The following is a 20,583-nucleotide window of genomic DNA, read 5'->3' as shown; positions in this document are numbered from 1 at the left end:
TGTGATGTGCAGCCCTGCTAGGGATAAGAGTCCCAAAAATGAAATGCAAATGCATGGGAAAATGAGTGTCTTCAGTTGAATCTGAGAACCAAAAATATGGAAGACAGACATAACTAAGGGGAGATTATTTCAAAGTCAAGAACCCACCACAGAGAAGGCCCTTTATGCATCCCCTCTCCATGAATCCTGGTAGGGATTGCAAGCAGAGCCCCACTCGTCCCCGTCCCCCCGATATTAAGGATTGCAGTGACTGGTATTAGAAGATGCACTGCTGCATTTTATCAGGACCAGAGCAATTTAGGGCTTTGTAAACTGCTATCAGCACCTTTAATAGTGCCTGGTAGCACATAGGCAACCAGGACACAGCATCTAGCATTGGTGTTACATTATCCCATCTCACTACTCAGCTACTTAATCTGGCAGCAGTATTCTGCACCTGACCATGTTCCAGGACATCTTCCAGACCATGTTCAAGGACATCTTCATGTAGAGCATGTTGCAGTCCCACAGCCATGAGATATCCAGAACATGGGTTATTGATAACAGACTGTCTTGGTCCAGGACAGCTATAGTTGACAAACCAGCACTCCTTGCCTATTCAAATAGTTCCTCTTATAGCTCCCATCACGTGGGTGGCGCTGTGGGTTAAACCACAGAGCCTAGGACTTGCCGATCAGAAGGTTGGCGGTTTGAATCCCCACGGCGGGGTGAGCTCCCGTTGCTCGGTCCCTGCTCCTGCCAACCTAGCAGTTCAAAAGCACGTGACAAAGTACAAGTAGATAAATAGGTACCACTCCGGCAGGAAGGTAAACGGCGTTTCCATGCGCTGCTCTGGTTCACCAGAAGCGGCTTAGTCATGCTGGCCACATGACCCGGAAGCTGTACACCGGCTCCCTCGGCCAATAAAGCGAGATGAGCACCGCAACCCCAGAGTCGGTCACGACTGGATCTAATGGTCAGGGGTCCATAGCTCCCATTGTTCAGTTGTGTTGATTAGTGGTGACATTTCTTTTTAGAGTGGTAGATCAAAAACAATCTGATCTAATCTAGAAAATTAAAATAGGTTAATATTCTAATCCGGAGACAGTCACTAGCCATGGCATAAGGAACTTCTACTTGTAAAGATGACCGTAATTCAATGTGGAAGTGAAAGTTTGACATCACAATGGCTTGTATTGTTTTCATAACACTAAAGGCTATATTTGCTGTTTGTCTATAATTCCTCCCTTCCCTACCCACGCTAAGGTGTGAGATGGAGCCCAGAGTGCAGCAGAGCGGAGGTGCTGCTATGTTTGCCAGGCAACATGAGATGGTCAAGGTCTTAGTATATTATAGTTAGCCTGTGCAATCTAGAGACTTCATGCTGATGTCACTAAAAGGGTTGACATTAGATGCCCCTATTCTATCTGTGCATGATCAAAGATTTGGGAACTGTGCAGGCAGTCACAGATTACTCTTTAGGTCAAGTGCCAGTCTCAGATAATGAGATTTCAAGTTCTATTTCTGGATTCACTGATAAGCTCCCACATTGCACAATTTGTATATTATACCATCCATGTGTTAAAGTTCTGCTGCTTTCAATGTGACTTTATTTAGTTGGAAAGGAGAGGTTTCAAACTGGCTAGATTGTGCCCTGCATTTTTACCAACTCTTCCAATCTTACAGCAGTGAACTCTATTTATTTATTTATATATATTTATGATAATTGGAGATGAGTTATATACTGTCCACCTATTACACTGGACAAAATAGGCTTGAGCCATTGCACCCAGTGTGAGAGAAAAGTGTGTGCTGCATTTCTAGATTTTATGATATCAGAAAGAAAAACCACTCCTAAAATATGGCTGTGCTATCCATCAATGCTGCAATGTTCAGATGATAAAAAGAAATTGCATTTTATTATTGTATCTCTAAATCTCTTAATATTAAGCTAAGCTTTGTGGTTTGGAAAGGGAAGAGAATGCCCCTGACTCATGATTTTCAAGCATTCGAGCTTGGCAAGCTTGAATAAAAGAAAATTGATGTGCAAAATATCCACTGCAGTGTTTATACTAAAGGCTGTTTTCTGCATCTGCCAAGAATAGATTACAGAGATGTGTAGAATAGCAATGTCTGTCGTTCTCTAAATTGTAATGTATTTTGTGGTAATTTCATAAAACTAATAGAATTTCTGTTATTTGTAACAGCAAATGAGAGTACATAGATTTAGTTTATTGTTTATTGTTTATTTATTTATCCGCACCCCCCCCACCCTGAGTTTATTTTGGATCCTGAGGAGGTGTATAGGGTAAATGTATTGATTGGGTTGTCATGTTTCACACCATGCCCACTGATTAATTTGCATTACTTTTCTGTCTTGCAGGCAGAGAATTCCGCACTGGCTATGGAAAATGAAAATCAGAGAGAACAGTATGAACGTTGCCTTGATGAAGTAAGGTGGATCAGTGTTTTGTCACTTTTCCAATAAGCAACCCTTCCCTTTCTTATTGGGTTACATTTTTATTTGTTAATCAGTTTATAATAAAATAATTCTGATTATACTAATTATGAACAATTTTTTTTAGTTTTGTTTAGGATTCTAGATTTCCCTTGGTACATACACAGGATTTAAAAATAAATAAATTCAGAAGTAGAAGCAGTGGAATTAGCTCCCTTTGAGACAAAAGAGTTTTTTGGGTTTTTTAAAGGTCCAAAGTTAAATACTGTTATTAGCTTCACCTAGAAATCCTGGATGGAATGATAGATTTGATTCCCATGTAGTGTGGTCCCGTGGTGCTTCTGTTCTTTTACTGAGAGGATCTACCCGAGGAAGTTTGTCTTTAATATGGGTTGGTTAATTTAAATCCATAATGCAACACTGAAAAGTCATTGGATCTTTGCATTTATCTTCAAGACCCATGCTCACTTTGAACAAACCAACTCTGTGATGCCATTGACTTACATTTTGAGAAGTACAGCAATAGATTATGGTAATAGTAATAATCCTTTTTACCCATGAAATATTCTGCATCCCAAATGAAAAAGGATTTTCCAAACCATTTTCTTCTTTTGTTGGCCTTAATTAGGCATGAACAATCTAAGGCATTCCAGACAACTTGGAGATTTTACATCCCAGAATAATATCAACTTGGATTGTGACCCATGTCTAGTTCTATTTCCTCCCCCCCCCCCCCAAAATCACCTAAGCTCAGTCTGCAAGTTTGTATTTCCCAGATCAGCTGGGAAACTGTTGATACTGAAAGTTATTGGGTCTCTGTCTCACAAGACCCTGCTTAACCACCTGAGTTTAAGACATTCTCATCCTGTTCTTCTAAGAGCAAATCTTGAAAACTGAAATAGAGATTCTAGGGATCCTCCCCTCATTTTTTACAATATTTGTCAGACGTAGCTTTGAAGAATATGTTTAGACATTCAATTTCTTGGGAACTATGTCAAAGGTTATAAAACCAGGTCCAGCTATAACTATTTCCCCCAGCTGGGAGACTTTCCACACTATCCCTTCCACCAAGAAACCTACTACCATTAAGTACCACATATAGGTTGAGGGTACTTGCTGTTTTGGAGCAAGTTTCTACAGAAACTTTTCAGCTAGGATATAGACCTATTTAATAAACTGCTGCTTCTGATTATATGGATTTGGGGGTTTATCAAGCAGGGGAAAATATAGCCACAACTACAAAATTCAATTCTTTTGCTCACACAAGAATTATATTCTATGTAGTTTTGAGGTGAAAGTGTTCCCAGCACTATGCTACTGCATACCTAGAAGTGACACACAAATCTTCTGATCGCATGTGGGCATGCACAAGCGAGCTGTTTTATTTTTTCCAGTGGCTGTGGCAGAAAACTTTAAGGCTTCTGATCAGCCCATACTGATGCCAGGTTTACGGTATGAATTTTGGAATAGGTTTATGGGCAGATTAATAGCACAAGGGTTTGCTGCTGGGCAGACAACATACATTGGAGAGTTGAGCAGTTGTAGATGATCACAAAAGTGGCACTTCCCATCTCAATAATATCAGCTGTATAAACTTTAATTTGATTTGATGGCATGGGAATTACTCAGCTGTTTCAGACTTTGTGTATAAGCACAAAACCTCATCAAATAAACTGATAGACAGAGCTGAGGTGCAAAATTGCTGGATTCAGGCCCTCATTATTATTTAAAAATCTTAATGTCCCTTTTGTTCATATGCTTTCTTCTCTGTTTATTATAAACCTAACCTTCATAACTGCATTACAAATTCTTGCCCTGAAATACAATTTAATATTCTGTGAGTGTATCCACCCATAAAATTCAGTCGTTGTAAAGGGTGGGGTGGGGGGAATCAGAATGTGAGACAATTACAGTCGCTTATAAATTCTGATAGTAATCCTAACAAACAATTGTTTTGAAATTAGTTGTCTATCTCTGCTATTTCCTCTAAAGTAGATAGATCAATCATTTGGATTGAACTTGAAAGTAAATAGCACTGCAATGCATTATATAAGGATGAGCTTCATTTATTTAAAATTCAATACATATATCTATACATTCTAAACCCATCTCCTTGTCTCTAGGAAACCTAATGCAAGAAACAGGATTACCTTCTTCTACCTCAGGGGCCTGAGGTTTAAATGCTTAATCCTAGTTTCCTATTCTGGAAATTGATTGTCAGTTTTTTGTCAAGTAGTGGTATAATATTTATTCATGTTATTATGCCAGTAAAGATTTATGTCAGACTCAGCTGCATTCTATCAGGGCAATGCGATACACCACACTATAACATCTTAAAATTACCATACTAGCATTTGCAGTTAGCCAGACAAAATATAAAGATCCCACCAATGTTTAACTTGTATTTGAAAGCAACTAAAAGCTGTCATTAACATGCCATGCAAATAAGATAATAAAAGCTTATTCTTATTCTTCGTCATTCGAAAACATGACCAGGTCACTGGAAATATATCCTGGATTATTTTAGCTCTGTTGCTATTCTTTCTTAGATTGGCCAGAAATCCTCCAAATCTGTTATGGTGTGTTTCTTTAAATTAAGATGATGGGGAAACTACTTCAGCTTTTCCAAGTATAAAGATCTTGGATTTCTGCATGATGGTAAAGGGATTATTGTTATTCTACCCCATTCATTTCAGTAAGAAGGAAATGCATTGTAAATGGAGTAGGGGGGGGGCATGATCAATTAACATGTTGTTGATGGACTGAAATCAGCAATGACATGAATACTAATTGTATTTGCTATATTTATTTCCATTCTGGGCATGGGACGAAAAAGCGAACATCAGCAATTTCCTTTTCCTATTTCCACTTTCATCAGAATTCTCCAACATCCCTTACCACTAGGTTGCCTTACCTTCAGCTACTCAGATCAGAAGTGCTTGCACTGCTCCCTCTTCTGCTTATGCCACTCGGCACAGCTCTCAGTGACTATGCAGGCAGAACTGCTGCAAATAACTTGGACACAGTCTGCAGAACCTTGTAGGGTTTTGAACATAGCTGTTTGTTTGTTTGCTTGCTTGCTTGCTTGCTTGCTTGCTTGCTTATTTATTTATTTATTTATTTATTTATTTATTTTACTAATAAGTGGCTTCATGTCATGTCATTTCGTAAAGAAATGGATGGGTTTGTTCAATTTTCAGGTACACCAAACAATGTTACAACTAAAAATACATGCTAGAAGGAATGCTGTTGGATGTCAGTTCTTAAAGCCTATAGGGCAACACACATGGATTTCAGAGATGCAATATATTTACTGCTGTGGGTTATTATGGCTGCAGTATTAGTCTGTGTCTTGTATTAAATCATGTACAGAACTATTTTATGTGATGGTTTATTCCCTAGTTGCCTTAGGTGAGAGACCAGTTCTGGAAAGGGAGAAGTGATAATGGGTCATGTTATAAGTGTATGAATCAAATCAAACTCTTGGATCATACAGGAGCAGAATTACTTAGGTTGAAATTTCTGCTCATGCTTCAGTTCATATGAGTAGGTTACATTTTTTTTTTCAATGAAGTTGTTGAGAAGAAAGTGGAATTTTGTTTTTAACTGCTAGGTATGCTTGTTTTCAAATGAACAAGCTTCAGATATAATAGGGCTCTGCTTTGACAACATAAGGTTTTTTAGTGTGTACAAAAATAGGTCATTTTTTGAACAAAATAAGGTATTAGATAATTACCGGTAAATGTGTGATACAAATGTTAATATCTGGTGGTTTGTTTTTTTTAAAAAAATCTAGTTGTATACACAATTCTACTAATCGATGTTTTGTAATCTGATGCAAATAAATATAAAGTGTGGCGTGAGTGCCATCCAAGCACATTTGATGACTGCAGGCATTTTAATTTTTAGTGGCACTTAACAGTATCTTGCTGTCATGACAGATGTTCTGTTTTGTCAATATTGAATCAAGAAACAATTAGACCTCATGAAAACATCCAGGGCCCGGCCTTCTGCTTGAACAAAATTGATGATATCTCTTTCAAAATCAGTTGAATGGTACTGGTTTTTTCCAGTCCTGTGACTTACACTACTCCAGAATTTGGGACAAAATTAGGTTTTCAAGGGAAGTGGTAGAATCTGAAACTCTAGTGAAGATAAGAGAAGTTTAAAAAAAAACCCTCCAGGTGTGCCTAAAGTGTACGAACGCAGGAAGCTGCTTTTCACCCAATCAGACCATTGATCCATCTGGTTCTGCACTGTCTATAGGTAAAGATAAAAGGTAAAGGGACAGTAGTGGAAGAAGGGATGCAGCATGGGATGTGTGTGGCACGTGGCCTGTAGGGCGCCCTAGCCGCCACCTCCATCCCAGTCGTGGTCGTCCTCCAGACAGGGAGACAGCTGGCCCCTGCCCAGTGGGTGGCTTGCCCTACCCCCATGGACAGCTAGCACCTATGGTGGCTAGCACCTCCCCTGTGCTACTCCGCTGCCCCTGGATGGTTAAGTCCAGTCAAAGGGGACTATGGGGTGCGGCGCTCATCTCACTTCAGGCTGAGGGAGCCGGCGTTTGTCCAGGTCATGTGGCCAGCATGACTAAACCGCTTATGGTGCAACAGGACACCGTGATGGAAGCCGTAGTGCACGGAAATGCAGTTTACCTTCCTGCCACAGCGGTACCAGTTTATCTACTTCCACTGGTATGCTTTTCAACTCCTAGGTTGTCAGAAGCTGGGACAGAGCAACGGGAGATTACCCCGTCGCACGGATTCAAACTGCAAATGTTCGAACTTCAGTGTTACGCAAACTTGGGTTGCCAGTTGTTGTTGGACTACAACTTCCATCATCCCTAGCTAGCAGCTGAGTATACAGGTTTGATAAATACTGGTCTATACTAAGTAGAAGTGTCTCTTCAGGGTTTCCAGGTCTACCTGGAGATGCCACAGATTGAACCAGGACTTTCTGCATTCAAAGCAAATGCTGTATTACTCAGCTATGACCCTTAGAAAGCACACACAAACACCATCTGATGCACAGCTCAAATGTCCTTTATTTATTCCTACAGGTAGCCAACCAAGTTGTACAAGCACTACTTACTCAGAAGGTAAGTAATTTCTTCTTTTTGTGAGACACTGTTAAATGTTATAGTTACCAAGGATACTTAATTAGAGTTATCAAAGATCTTTATTCAATAAAATTGGTGCTAATTAGAGATTTATTCTGTAACGAAATATCAGCTTAACCAGAGGATTTTCCTTAGGGAGAAAATGGATAAATTCCCTCTCCATGTCTTCTCTGATCCCATTAATTAGTAGCACATACATGCATATTCAGCTAATAGAATTTGAAATTTTAAACATGCACATATACTGTGACATGTATTCGACTCTTTGTATACTGGCATGTATTCTATTAATATTTAATTATATTTTAATGCTTGTTTTTTCTATGCTTTTAGTGGTTCTTGTTTTTATCTGTAAGCTACCTTGAGTCCCATCAGGGGAAAAGGCAGAGTTGTTGTTGTTGTTGTTGTTGTTGTTGTTGTTGTTGTTGTTGTCGTCATCGTCATCTTTTATAATAAGTGCATTTATTACTAGATGAATTTATTCTATATTTATTTTCTCTATCAGAATTGTATGCTACTCTTCCTCCAGGGGGATTTAAGCACAATTCCTTTTTATCCCTGCAATGGTTTGAGCTGAAAGAGAAGCCCAAAGTCACCAACTTTGGATTTTGAAGCTATATCTTCCTTGTCAAAGTCCAGTAGTTGACATGTTCCTAATGAACTCATTCTATAAGTGCCTGTCCTTATGCCAAAATTGTATCCCCACCCCTGCTATACACAAGAAAAAGAGAGATTATCATGTTCAGGGGCAATGTCAAGGTTTGAAATACAAACAAAATACTTTAGGAAAATGCCAGGGCTGTGGAATCCAAAAAGAGCAGAGTGAGAACTGAGCATGCTGACAGACATACAACATTTGGATAGGGAAAGGGAACTGAGTAACTGAAAACCTGAACAGAAGCACTCCACATTGCAGCATTTCCTTGCAGATCCCACTAATATGTATTTGGCAAAGAGAAAACTTTGTACAGATTGCCATTTATTTGTCTTTCCTGGTCTCACATCATTTTTGTTATTGGGAGGGTGGGAGTTACATATTCCTCTATTTCCATTTGCCAAAATTAGGCTTTTTTTCCTTTTCCTTTTTTTGCTGTAAACTTTGCTGTATTTGTTGTTGTTAAGCTTTTTGAGTGGTGCTTCTGCCCCAAAAATTATTTTTCTGCAAAGCTATCTGGCTTCATTTCTTGATCAGCAATTAACTCTCTGTGGCTCCAGTTTCTACTTAAAAGTATTGTCTGTAGAGTGTGCATGTGTGTCTAATAGGTAGTATAATACTGGGACATCGGCATCCAGTTACCCTCCTACTGCACAGGGGGAAATGCCAGCACAACTTTCTCAGCAGTGCACAGTCTGATGACTCTATGCACAAGCCTAAGCAAGAGCAAACTGGTGTTCTGGAGGTGGGGGTTATTGTATTCAACACAAAAGTGACAGGAAAGAGGTGGATCTACTGCCTATCTAAAAGTTTCTTCAAACAAAATTTATATACTGCTTGAAGTGGGTTACAAAAAATATTAAAACTATCAGTAAAAACAGTTTTTAAAAAGCTAATCAAAGAGATTCTAGTCCCAATCACTTTGTGGAGGATAAGGCTATTAATGGTTGCTTGTCACCATAAGGGTAAAGGTAAAGGGACCCCTGACTGTTAGGTCCAGTCGTGGATGACTCTGGGGTTGCACGCTCATCTCGCTTTACTGGCCAAGGGAGCCAGCGTACAGCTTCCGGGTCATGTGGCTAGCATGACTAAGCCACTTCTGGCGAACCAGAGCAGTGCACGGAAACGCTGTTTACCTTCCTGCCGGATTGGTACCTATTTATCTACTTGCACTTTGATGTGCTTTCAAACTGCTAGGTTGGCAGGAGCAGGGACCGAGCAACGGGAGCTCATCCCTGTTGCGGGGATTCAAACCGCTGACCTTCGGATCGCCAAGCCCTTGACTCTGTGGCTTAGACCACAGTGCCACCTGCATCCAATTAATGGTTGCTTGTCACCATAGCTATGGTCTATCCCCATTGTTGGAGACTGTATGCCTTTGGATACCTGTTTCTGAGTATCACAGCTGTGGAGACTATTTTTCCTCTCAAACACTCCCAAAGGCATCTTGTTGGCTGCTATCGCAGGGTGCTGGGCTACATGGACTATTGGCCTGGTCCAGGAGAACCTTCCCTGTGTTCGTGCAGACATACAGCCTGCAGTTTTTCTTACAGTTCTTCAGATGAAGGCTATTATACACAACCTTTAATCTCATATGAAACATAAAAGGCTTCCCTGTACCTGGTCAGAGAAAGAGATCTTTCCCACCATCCTTTGCCAGGTTTTCCATTTGGTGTTTTTTTAATGGGAGATGTGTGAGTTTGAACCTGGGGCCTTCTGTGTGCAAAGTATGCATTCTTTCCAGAGCTACAGCCTGTGACCATGTGTCCATTGTGGTGCTGGGACGTGATTGTGAACTAACACGCCTCGTCCCGCTTTGTTTTCATCTCCATAAAATGTAACACATGAGAGGCATCTTAGAAGGAATGAGGAGATGCCTTTGGATGTGAGTGTGTATTGCAGGGATGGGGGGGGAGGGGAGAGATATAGCGGTATTGTGAGTTATTTTATGCAGGCATCAACACTGGGTAAGGTTTAAATATCTTCAAGTGCAGAGAAATACACATTATTATAAGTTGCAGCTTCTTTCCATATCCATCAGTACCAGCATATGTGGGTGCGGCAGAGTGTTACAGCTGGGTGAGGATGGGGCATGGGAGCAACAAGATTGGTGTTTTGCTGCACTGGTGGGAATGCTGAATTGGTGGCAGTAGTCCTGTGAGAGCAGTGCTATGGCCTGAACCCCACCCCGTAAACAGCAGTGATGTTGGTATCAGGAGACAAGCTCTGCCCCACTACACACTGATATCCATGTATTGTGACTATAAATCTAAATGCATGCTGAGCAGTCCCAATGGCCACTTAATCCCAGGAGAAGTTCCAACCAACTAGGACAGGAAATCCTGGCAATCAGGATTGTTGCTGACTGTTGTACTGTATAATATAGCTGGCAGGGGGGATCTGTTGCTGGAATTGTCATTTCAGTGTTGTTTTTCTAAATTCTCAATTGAGAATTAAAACAGACTAGCCAACCCTAGAAACAAATCAGAAATGCATTCATTTTCTCTTGTTATGCAATTTAACAGGCCATGAATACAAGTGCATACACAAACCAGATTAGCATTCTGCAATATAAAAAAGCCCATATGTTGTGGCATATTCGCTGGTATATTGATCTCAATATATTTATACCTTATTTAGAAAACAACATGCTTTCTTTTTTAAAAACAAAACAAATACAAAATGGAGTTGAAGTGGGGAGAGTCTCGTGAGTTATTTATAACTCCTTTAGGACAATTTTTTTCCATGACAACCCCTTTTGTCAATATTGGAAGACACAGGTACTAAGGACTCCTTATGAACGAACTAAGGATATAGATTAAAATGTATTTAATAATGTGATTTGCTTAGTATTGATGAAATTTAACAGACGCTAGCCTACTGCTGAGTAATGCTGCTTAATTTAATATCCTGAAGGGGAAACACAAGGCAGCACTCTAAATGTTAATGAATGTTAACTGTTACAGCCCTCCTAATGCCATTTGGACTGAGACTATTTATAAGAAAGGACAGGAAGACAATACTGTACAGTAAAAAGGAAATTAGGCTCTTCGGGTCAATCACAAATGGCTCCTATACAAATCTAAGTAATAACTGGTAAACAGATAAGTCTTCTACCACACTGCAGCAAGATGGAACAAGTAATGTCACCAAGAGATAACACACCTCAGGGGCATTATGAGCTACAGAGGGAATCTGAAGAGCTCTCAAAGACTCCAGAAGAGTAATACTGTGCAGTAACACCAACTATGTATATTACACTGTGAATTTGGAAATACCCCTCAAGGACTAATTTTTTGTTTAAATTAAATACATACTATAATAATGTAAGGGATGAAGTACTGCATACCCAGAAGTATATGAGAAGCTTCTGTTCCGCCGAGAGATCATGGTGACACCAACTGAGAGAGCAAAACCTTGAGTGATTTATCAATGTCACTGAATCCTTGAAATCAAATTTATAGTTTGAAGTGGGTACTTTTGGAGGAGATCGTTCCTTATAAGACATATGGAACTCCTCCAGTGAGCCTAGTTTTTGAGTGAAAATATGAAGGAAAATATATTAAATTGGGAGTTCTGCCTCAGAGCACTGCATTTTGTTGTTGTTTTGTTTCCATCATTTCCACAAGTTACGGTTTTACTTAAGAGGCATCTAAAAACCGATAGGGGAATAACAGACCAGCAAACAATCATAAACATTTCCAGAAAATATTTCATGCCTTAAGTTTTAAGACTAGCTTCTAACTTATTTCATTTAGCCTCTAGCCAGGAGCTTCTTTGGCTGGAATCCTCTTGCCATGTTATTTCACATTGCAGATAATTTTGAAGGGAAATTAAAGCTGGACTTACCTGTCTTAACAACTTTCACTCTTTAGTTTCCTCTCACACTGAAACAGAAACATTAGAACAGTGCTGGACCAAACCAAAAGGCCATCTAATTCAGCATTGTGTTTCTCATAGACACCTCTGGGTAGACCACAAGTAAGGCAGGAAGGAAAAAAAACAACTCCCATTTTTCCTTGCAGGCAACTGGTTCTTAGAGGCATACTACTTGAACCTGAAAGTTGCATGTCCATATTCAGGAGATCAGATTGGTCCACTGTCATGGTAGTTTAAGATTCAGTTTAAGGCCTGAAGCCTGGTAATGTAGATGCTGTTTCCAAGTAGGTGTCATGCCTCAGCAGCAACATCTAAAATTAGCAACTCAGTGGAAGTAAGATGGATTGTGTGGAAGTACCCATGCTAGCACCATTTCTCCTAGTAAAATCAACATTGTGACATTAGAAGTGATCGTGAGTTGGTTCAGATGCTACCTTCAAGCCAAATTTGGCCCCATTTTGCGAAACAGAACTAAAACACTCCAGCTCTTACCTGCCCACATGGTTCACCAGCCCTACCTTTACCAGCCCCATGTGGAGGACCAGTGAAGACCAGCATACCCTTGCTGGCTCCATGTATTTTGCCAGGTAGGCCTAACCACATAATCTAAACTGATTCTATCTGAACCACATAACCCATGTGGCTGCTGATTATATTCACGACTGTTGTAGTAAGGAGCCCAGCCATGTATAAATTGCAAGCATACTATTATGGTATAATAAAATCTAATTCCAATGATGATAATAGTAACCTTCACTATATTATTGACCTATGTTCCTTTTTACACTAGGATAGTAGTTTGTCTCCATATGTTAGGGGGCTGTTTTATGGCCTAATAGGTAAATGTGGAGTTGTTTTAACACCCAAGAAAAACAATATATTGACTGTGGTGGAGGAGGAGGAAACATGTAATAGGAATACAGTACTGACTAAGAAGAAGTGCTATGCTATACAGGTCCCTGCTCCTTCTGGATTGTGGGAAACAGTAGAGATGAATATTGAAAGCTCTTCATAGCAGAGGATTGGCATGGAGGGAGATGAAATATATATTCATATTGAGTTCAGACGTTTTGAACTCTTCCTAGTAAGTCCAGCCGGGTGATAACCTGCCCCAGATCATACTCACTTCTTTTAAGAACTTCCAGTACTCAACACCTTAGTAGTAACATCTGCAGCTAGAAACTATGTGGCCTTAAAAGAGAAACTGTTCCTATGAGGAGATTGGATGTTCTAGAAAAGTTATGGGAAACCTGTTGACCTCCGTATGTTGTTGAACTCTGTCTTCCATAAGCCCCAACTCACATGATCAGTAGTCAGAAATGATAGGAGTTGTAGTCCAGCATCCTCTGGAGGTTACAGGTCCCCCACTTCTATTCTTGAGCCTAGGAAGCATCTATCTCATAATGTCTCATTTTACATCTACTTTTGCCTTAAAAAAATAAATCCTCCTATGAACAACTGTAGTGCTAAAGCACCTTTTTCCAATAGTTGGGCAATCTAACAATGTGCGTTTTATTCTTTTTTTAATAATAAATGCGGGAGAGGAGAGTTTAGCTTTTGAAAGGAATGGTGCGGAGAAGGTGTTACTTGGCCTGTGGTTAGTTTGAATTGCTAGTTCTCGTGAAGCGCTTCTTCTTCTTTTGACTGTGGGGTTCAGTCTCAATTGGAGCAGCTAGTCTTACAGTGAATTTGTTATCTGTTAGAATCTCATAAGGACTGTCCTTAGTGCTTTTGCTTGGTTAAATTTTATATATAATGGCTCCCCATAAAAGGTCTGAGATGATGCAGTTATAGAGGGATTTCTGTTTGCAGAATTAGAGGATTTAGAATTTTGCTACACTTCAAATAAAAGATAGCATTGCCTCCTTGTCACTTTGGAAGGCAGAGAATGTATAACTTGGTTCGCCTTAGGGGTACTTTAAAGAAGCACTCCACTCGTAATGTGCTCAGGCAAAATGACTTCTTAATTCATCCAGCCTTACCTTTGAATTAAAGCTAACCCACATTTTTTACAGCTTTCATTTAACAAAAGTGTCTCATTGTGTTACCTCTTCTTCTCTGTTCACCGTGCTGGCTTAGGCACAGCAGACCAAGAACAGACAAAAAAAGACTATTTTTGTGAACATTCTGGCCTGCTACTTCAATAGGTTCATATAACTCAATTTATTGTTAATTCTGTTAACAAGTAAATATGTGGGAAGCTGCAAGACTTTTCATTGTGCTTTGTGCCCTTCAAAAATAAAATACAGGAATGTAGGTAGTTAGTGCAGCTGTTCTCATGTTTAGGAGAAGCAAACTGATATTTTTATTTTATTTTATTATTAATGCAGCATATAATGGAAATGGAAATTCCATGCTACTGAGCCATCTCAACAGTTTCCATTGTAGGCCTGAAATGGAAATTGACAATTGGATGGATGAGGGCAAAATGATGGCTCCTGCCCATAATATGGGCAGAAGAAACGTCTTTACTTAGTTTCAGGGGGTTTGTAGGTGGGTTGCCAAGGAACCCAAGCTGCAGATCTCCTTAAACTTAAATTACTTTTTTTAAAAAAAATTGCCCATGGAATGACTGAGCATACACCAAAGCACAATGCCACTGAGACCAGAACCCACCCACCTCCTTACTTTGCCCATCTGCTCTTGTTTTAGTTGCAATGTGCATGTAAGCAGCAGTTCTTAACATTAGATTGTAGGCATGATGGAGCGCTGGGCTGAACATATATACAGTGTACTGGGCCCAGAAAATCCTGTTGGAACCCTAGTTTCTAGGGACTCATCCAAGTGGTTTTCCCCTTTCCCACTCCCTTCCCAGGGAAAACCTGATCTTTAGTGCTCAATTAGAGCAAACATCAATTCAGAGTAAACCTGAATTGTCATTTGCTCCAACTGAGTGCTAAAGAGCAGCTTTCCTTGGGGGGAAAGCAGCAGGACAAGAGGAAGTGTGGATGAGGCCTAGGTCTCTACATCTATGTACTGGCTGCATTTCCTGGAATGTCTTTGGAGTGATGCCAAACTGTGTCCCATTGCATTGCTTCCAGGGTATTCTTGGATGTGTGGTCTGTGGGAAGTGGCACAAAACTGCTTCCACAGCTTCCCATTAGTCCTCACCCCTTCCCCCTTGAAGTGCAGGGTGTGTTTTGCCAGGAGCACAGACATTGGGAAGGGAGCATTAACCCTTTCCTCCCTCACTTCCCAACAAAATGAAATCCCCTTAAGGATAGGCATGTGGGACGCTAGATTTAGTAAAGAACCTGACTGCCCATGGGAGGGATGAATTGTTACAACTCCTAGACAACTATCTGGAGAATGGAGTGGCCTTCAAGAATTCAGAAGCTCACCATTCTTTAATACAACAGAACAGATGAATGGGCCTGCATCAACACATGCATGCCTACTGTGAAAAGGAAGAAGTGGATAGGAAAGCAGATTCAGTATCTTGCTCATATAGCACATACATATTTGTGTGGTGATTTAATACCTCAGTGTCTGTGTATCCAGATGATACTTGAGATATAATTTTGTGTCTGGTAAGTCTCATTGGAGTATCATCACAACCAATGCATCCAACTGCTGTTGGGAAGGAACATATCCATAGAGGGGATGTATATACTGTCAATGCTACTTGATTTACAATGAAGCGATTGAGAAGATGAATGTAATATACTCATGTCAAACATAGCTATTCCTGTGGTCGCATATAGTTTTTATCAGTTTTCACCTGGCATAGGTTATGTTTGCCTTTCCCACTGTTTGCTTATGATTGCGATGAAATATGGTCTTGCTTGGTTCATCTTTCTCTGACACACAGTACCACATAGCATTGTTTCTAGCGTGCTGTTGGTTATCCCTCTTGGTTGGGGAAATGAAAATGCAGCTTTCTGAAAGTGCATTACTTTTCATGTTTTCTATTTATTATTATGTATCCAGACAAAATGAAACTAATTAAAACTTTTCTTAAGCTAATAAATACTTGAAAACTGCCAGTCTAAACAAATATACTAGGTATTTAGAAATACTACCTTTTAATTTCTTATGACATGCTAGTGCTGAAATTTCATTTTTAAAAATCTGCTTAATTTTAATAGCTGGGGAGGAATCCATTTGTTTCATCCTAAAGGCAGGAGGAAGGGACGCGGGTGACACTGTGGGTTAAACCACAGAGCCTAGGGCTTGCCGATCAGAAGGTCGGCGGTTTGAATCCCTGCAACAGGGTGAGCTCCTGTTGCTTGGTCCCTGCTCCTGCCAACCTAGCAGTTCTAAAGCATGCAGTGCAAGTAGATAAATAGGTACCGCTCCGGCGGGAAGGTAAACGGCGTTTCTGTGCACTGCTCTGGTTTGCCAGAAGCGGCTTAGTCATGGCCACATGACCCGGAAGCTGTACGCCAGCTCCCTCGGCCAATAAAGCGAGATGAGCACCGCAACCCCAGAGTCATCCGCGACCGGACCTCACGGTCAGGGGTTCCTTTACCTTTACAGGCAGGAGGGCTTTTAATCTGGCCAACGCTTCTAGTGACGGAAGGAGGGATATGGTGTTGCCAATTTCACCTCTTCTTTGTTGCTTCTTCTACACCTGAAAATCTGTTCCAGGTGGTGGAGGGATGCTACTGTGCTGTGTGGAAGTTGTTGTGGAGGGAGGGCAGGAGATAAGTGAAAAGCACTTTGCCTCCTGTCAGCAGAGGCCTCCACAAGATCAAGGAGCCTTTAGCAAATAGGATTCCTCCTATTAACAGAATAGGGTGGTGTTCTGTCACAGACATTAACAGAAGGGTGGTGTTCTGTCACATGCATTATAATATTCATTGACTTTTCAGTTAATATTTGAATTATGTGGGTTGTTGTTTTTTGCTAATTCAGATTTCCTTCCCTGTTCTAGGACCTGAGGGAGGAGTGTTTAAAGTTAAAGACAAGAGTTTTTGACCTGGAACAACAGAACCGAACGCTTAGTGTGCTATTCCATCAAAGAATGAAACCAACATCTGGCTTGCTGCTTCAGGTAGACTTAATTCATGAAAATACATTTGCAGTTTAAATATGTGGCATGTTATACTTACTGAAATTACATAACATTAGACAGCTTATGGCAATTTCAACAAGCAAAGTATGACAGTTGATAGGCACAGTGTATTAGAGGGACATTGGCTCTCTGCCATCTGATACTGTTGAAATTGAAAATGTACAAATTCTGGAGGTACATTGAAGCTGGATAAGATAGAGAAGAGAGAGAGCTCAGTATGCTTTCTAAAAAAACACTATGAAATCTAAGTCACTTTGGAATAATAAGTAAACAGAGCAACAAGAAGTATAGGATACTTCTTGTAATAGGATAATTTCAGTCACGTAACTTATTGGATCTTATTGGATGAAGAAGACATTTCTAGTCTAACCAATTAATTTATATAAATTTACAGAATTCTCTCTATCTTTTGGATAAATCTGCACATGTCAATTTATACTTTTTAAGGGGGGAAATGTTTAATGGGCTAATGGATTTGGCCTCTTTTACATCTGTTTTTTTCTGCACAATTCTTCTCAAATAATGAAAAATCAGCCACAGTGCACTGACAATTGCAGCCTGATCTAAAGCATTGTTTTAGTTGCTACAGTATACGGCTGTTACAACAAAGGCTGTTGTTGGAGGGGTGAAAGTAAGGCCTGTTGAAATCAACATACTCAGTACATGAAATGAATAAAGGGTTAAAAAAGAGAAAGCAATCATTTTTTTTTAATCAAACAAGATGGTCATAACCCAGTCTATTGTGTATTTTTGCATAGAGGGATCCCTGTAGGACACAGCAGAGTTCCTTCTATGGTGTGCAGGCATGGAAACTCACTTGGAAATACCATCAGACAATTTTGGGTGACATTTGAAAATGGGAATGATCAAACTATGGATAGGGCAGCAGCACTCACCTCATCCTCACACCTCTGTTTATGGAGAGCACATTCAATTGAACATGCTTAAAAACCATCTTCAGACCTTTGCAAAAATCACATGAAGATATGAACAGCAGCCCGGGAATATTGCAGGCTGAGCTTGTGTGTGCATACCTACCCCAACCATAGTTTAAGCTGTCATATGTTCAGGCAAATCCTGAACATGGTTTATGTTTATCCCATATGCCAGCTGAACATGCCCCTTCCTCCTACTTGCCGAATAGAATGGGGAGCCCTGGATGGCAATATGAGCAGAGTGCTCAGATCTCACATTTTCTGTGTAGGGTGACATGTTATATTCAATACTTTTGCACATATGCCCAGAAAGGGAACACTCTGCTATGCATCTGCCTGCAGGTAAAGTACTTAGTCCAGTATGCTTATGATGCGGATGCAAATATATCCTGAAAAAATATGGAAATCAGTACCTTAGAATTAGTACCACCTGTGAATATTGATGAGCAGTGCTCACTGTTGTCTTCATACTTGTAAAGATACAGATAAATCAATTAAAACCCACGATTCTACAGAGTAGAAGATATATACAATATCGCTGTGTGATGATACATAATCATGACGAGATCGGAAAGATCCAATGGTAGTAGAACTACCTTTCCACCTTCAGTAAATCTTGTTTAATTTAGCACCAAAGCATATCACTTTGGTGTTTTGTCATAGCTGTGAGACTTGCCTTGCCTACCTTGCTCTCCATGCCACTCCTTGCCACTACTGTTCTGTGACAGTATTTTTGAAAGTAACTGTGGTGGGTGGTGGCTAACTAGAGGACTGGCACCCCACCTCAGGAACCCCTTCCTCAAATAAGCCCGCCTGGTGCCAGCCTTCATGGTTTATCAGTGTCAGACATTTCAGCTGGTTTTCCTTATTTTTTTAGTTTTGTTTTTATGACTTTGCTGGATTTTGTTGTTTTTGTGGTTGCTTTTCTGTGGCTTTATACAAGTTCATCATATTTATTGTTTTAATCTACATATTGTCCTGGAAACTGTGCTTCTAAATATGTAGTAATACCATCAGCTAGCAGACATTATATTTGTTTATTTTTTTTAAAAAAAGACCACATTAAATGTATAGAGTGTTCTTCAGAAATATAAATTAATAGGTTTCTGCTCACAGCTTTCTGATCTAAATATATATGAGACAGAATGATTAAAATGGATAAAATATTTCAGAATCTGGGTAATGCTAAATGAAAACAAAAGTAAATAAAGTAAAACTAATGTAATGTTGAATCTACTAAGTAGTAAAACAATCAAATTCAGACAGGAGATCAAGAAGGAAGTGCACAGCAGAATTTTAAATAATATTTAAAGCTGTGTTTTACCAGGGCAGGATTTTTATCCAGCATCTACCTAACATGTATTGTCTATCCAGGTCTAAGGCAGAAAGACTTTAACATCATCAGCTCCCTTTTAAATGGAGGTTCCATGAATTAAACCTGGGACCTTCTGCATGCAAAGCAGGTACTCAGCCACTGAGCAATGGCCTCTGTCCATAAGCTGAAGTTGTTGCACTTGACCTTTCCCCTTCTATCAATAATTCTATCAATGAAATATCTAAAAACTACATTATTCAGTAACCAATTAGTACTGAAAATGAAATCCCATAAAAAATTAAATATGAAATGATGTTCCATGCAAGTATGCCAAAGAACTTAATTTATTGTATCACAAGAAACCAAAGTTGTGTTTACCTGCCTTCCAGATTTTAACTTTTCCTGTTCTACCTTCTATAAGCATATTCTTACACAGTTTAGTATTTACTTGGTTTGCAAACCTTATATCATTTTTTTCTTACATTTCCTATTGATTTGTCATAAAGATATGTCCACACTAACACATAGTCATGTAAAGAATTACAGGACCATACATGGAGCATATTCAGTATAAAAGGTAAATTAGAGAGATGCAGTTATATAGAGCAGAGTTTTTTATGATGAGACTATATAATACAACCACAATTAAAAAGGATCTGGATATCAAAACAACCCTTTGACTAAAAAATATATATAATGGTATGTGAGTAACAGAATATTTTTACAGATACAATATGTATACAATGTGGCTCTTAAGATTTAAGTGTACTTATCAAACAAACAGAACTCAGCAAACTTAAAAGTGCATTGGAAATTTCCATATAGTGTCATGAGAATGAAATCTAAAAGCAAAAAAAAAAAATGGGAATTTTCAAACTAAGGCTTGTTATATGGGAGGCATATTAGGTACAGTAAGTATTATAGCAGGTCATAGATACTAGAGCAAGTATGATGAGATCTTGAGTGTGTCTTCTCTGCAGCCTTCATGGCTCAATAGATGTACAATATGCATGTAATTGAATTGGTTTTGACAATTTGAGGTTGAGGGAGAGCAAAAAATAAAGTGGTCTATTGTTCAGATAAAGAAGTTGGTTTATTGTTCAATATAGCTTTCCTATCTGATAGTCACTCCAATACTCCTTCTAGTGAAAGCAATTTGGTCTTTAGTATATGTCACAATGATGTGGCCCCTGACTTACACATATTTCAGTTGCAGTGCTGTTTAA

General features: G+C 39.5%; 1 protein-coding gene across 15 annotated transcripts in view; it reads left to right on the top strand.

Annotated features, from left to right (window-relative positions):
• The window catches only part of NCKAP5 (NCK associated protein 5), a 629,163-nt gene that overhangs the window by 472,185 nt on the left and 136,395 nt on the right, over positions 1–20,583 (top strand). For all 15 annotated transcript variants that reach the window (XM_083487645.1, XM_083487648.1, XM_083487647.1 and 12 more), the window contains 3 exons: positions 2,363–2,431; positions 7,497–7,535; positions 16,967–17,086. In XM_083487645.1, coding sequence (XP_083343771.1) covers positions 2,363–2,431; positions 7,497–7,535; positions 16,967–17,086 — 228 coding nt within the window. The remainder of the gene's footprint in view (positions 1–2,362; positions 2,432–7,496; positions 7,536–16,966; positions 17,087–20,583) is intronic.

The sequence above is a fragment of the Podarcis liolepis genome, assembly GCF_965112155.1.
Source record: "Podarcis liolepis genome assembly, chromosome: 1".
Lineage (NCBI taxonomy): Eukaryota > Metazoa > Chordata > Lepidosauria > Squamata > Lacertidae > Podarcis > Podarcis liolepis.
The sequence above is the reverse complement of the archived record's forward strand: the minus strand, read 5'-3'. Positions and strand labels throughout refer to the sequence as shown.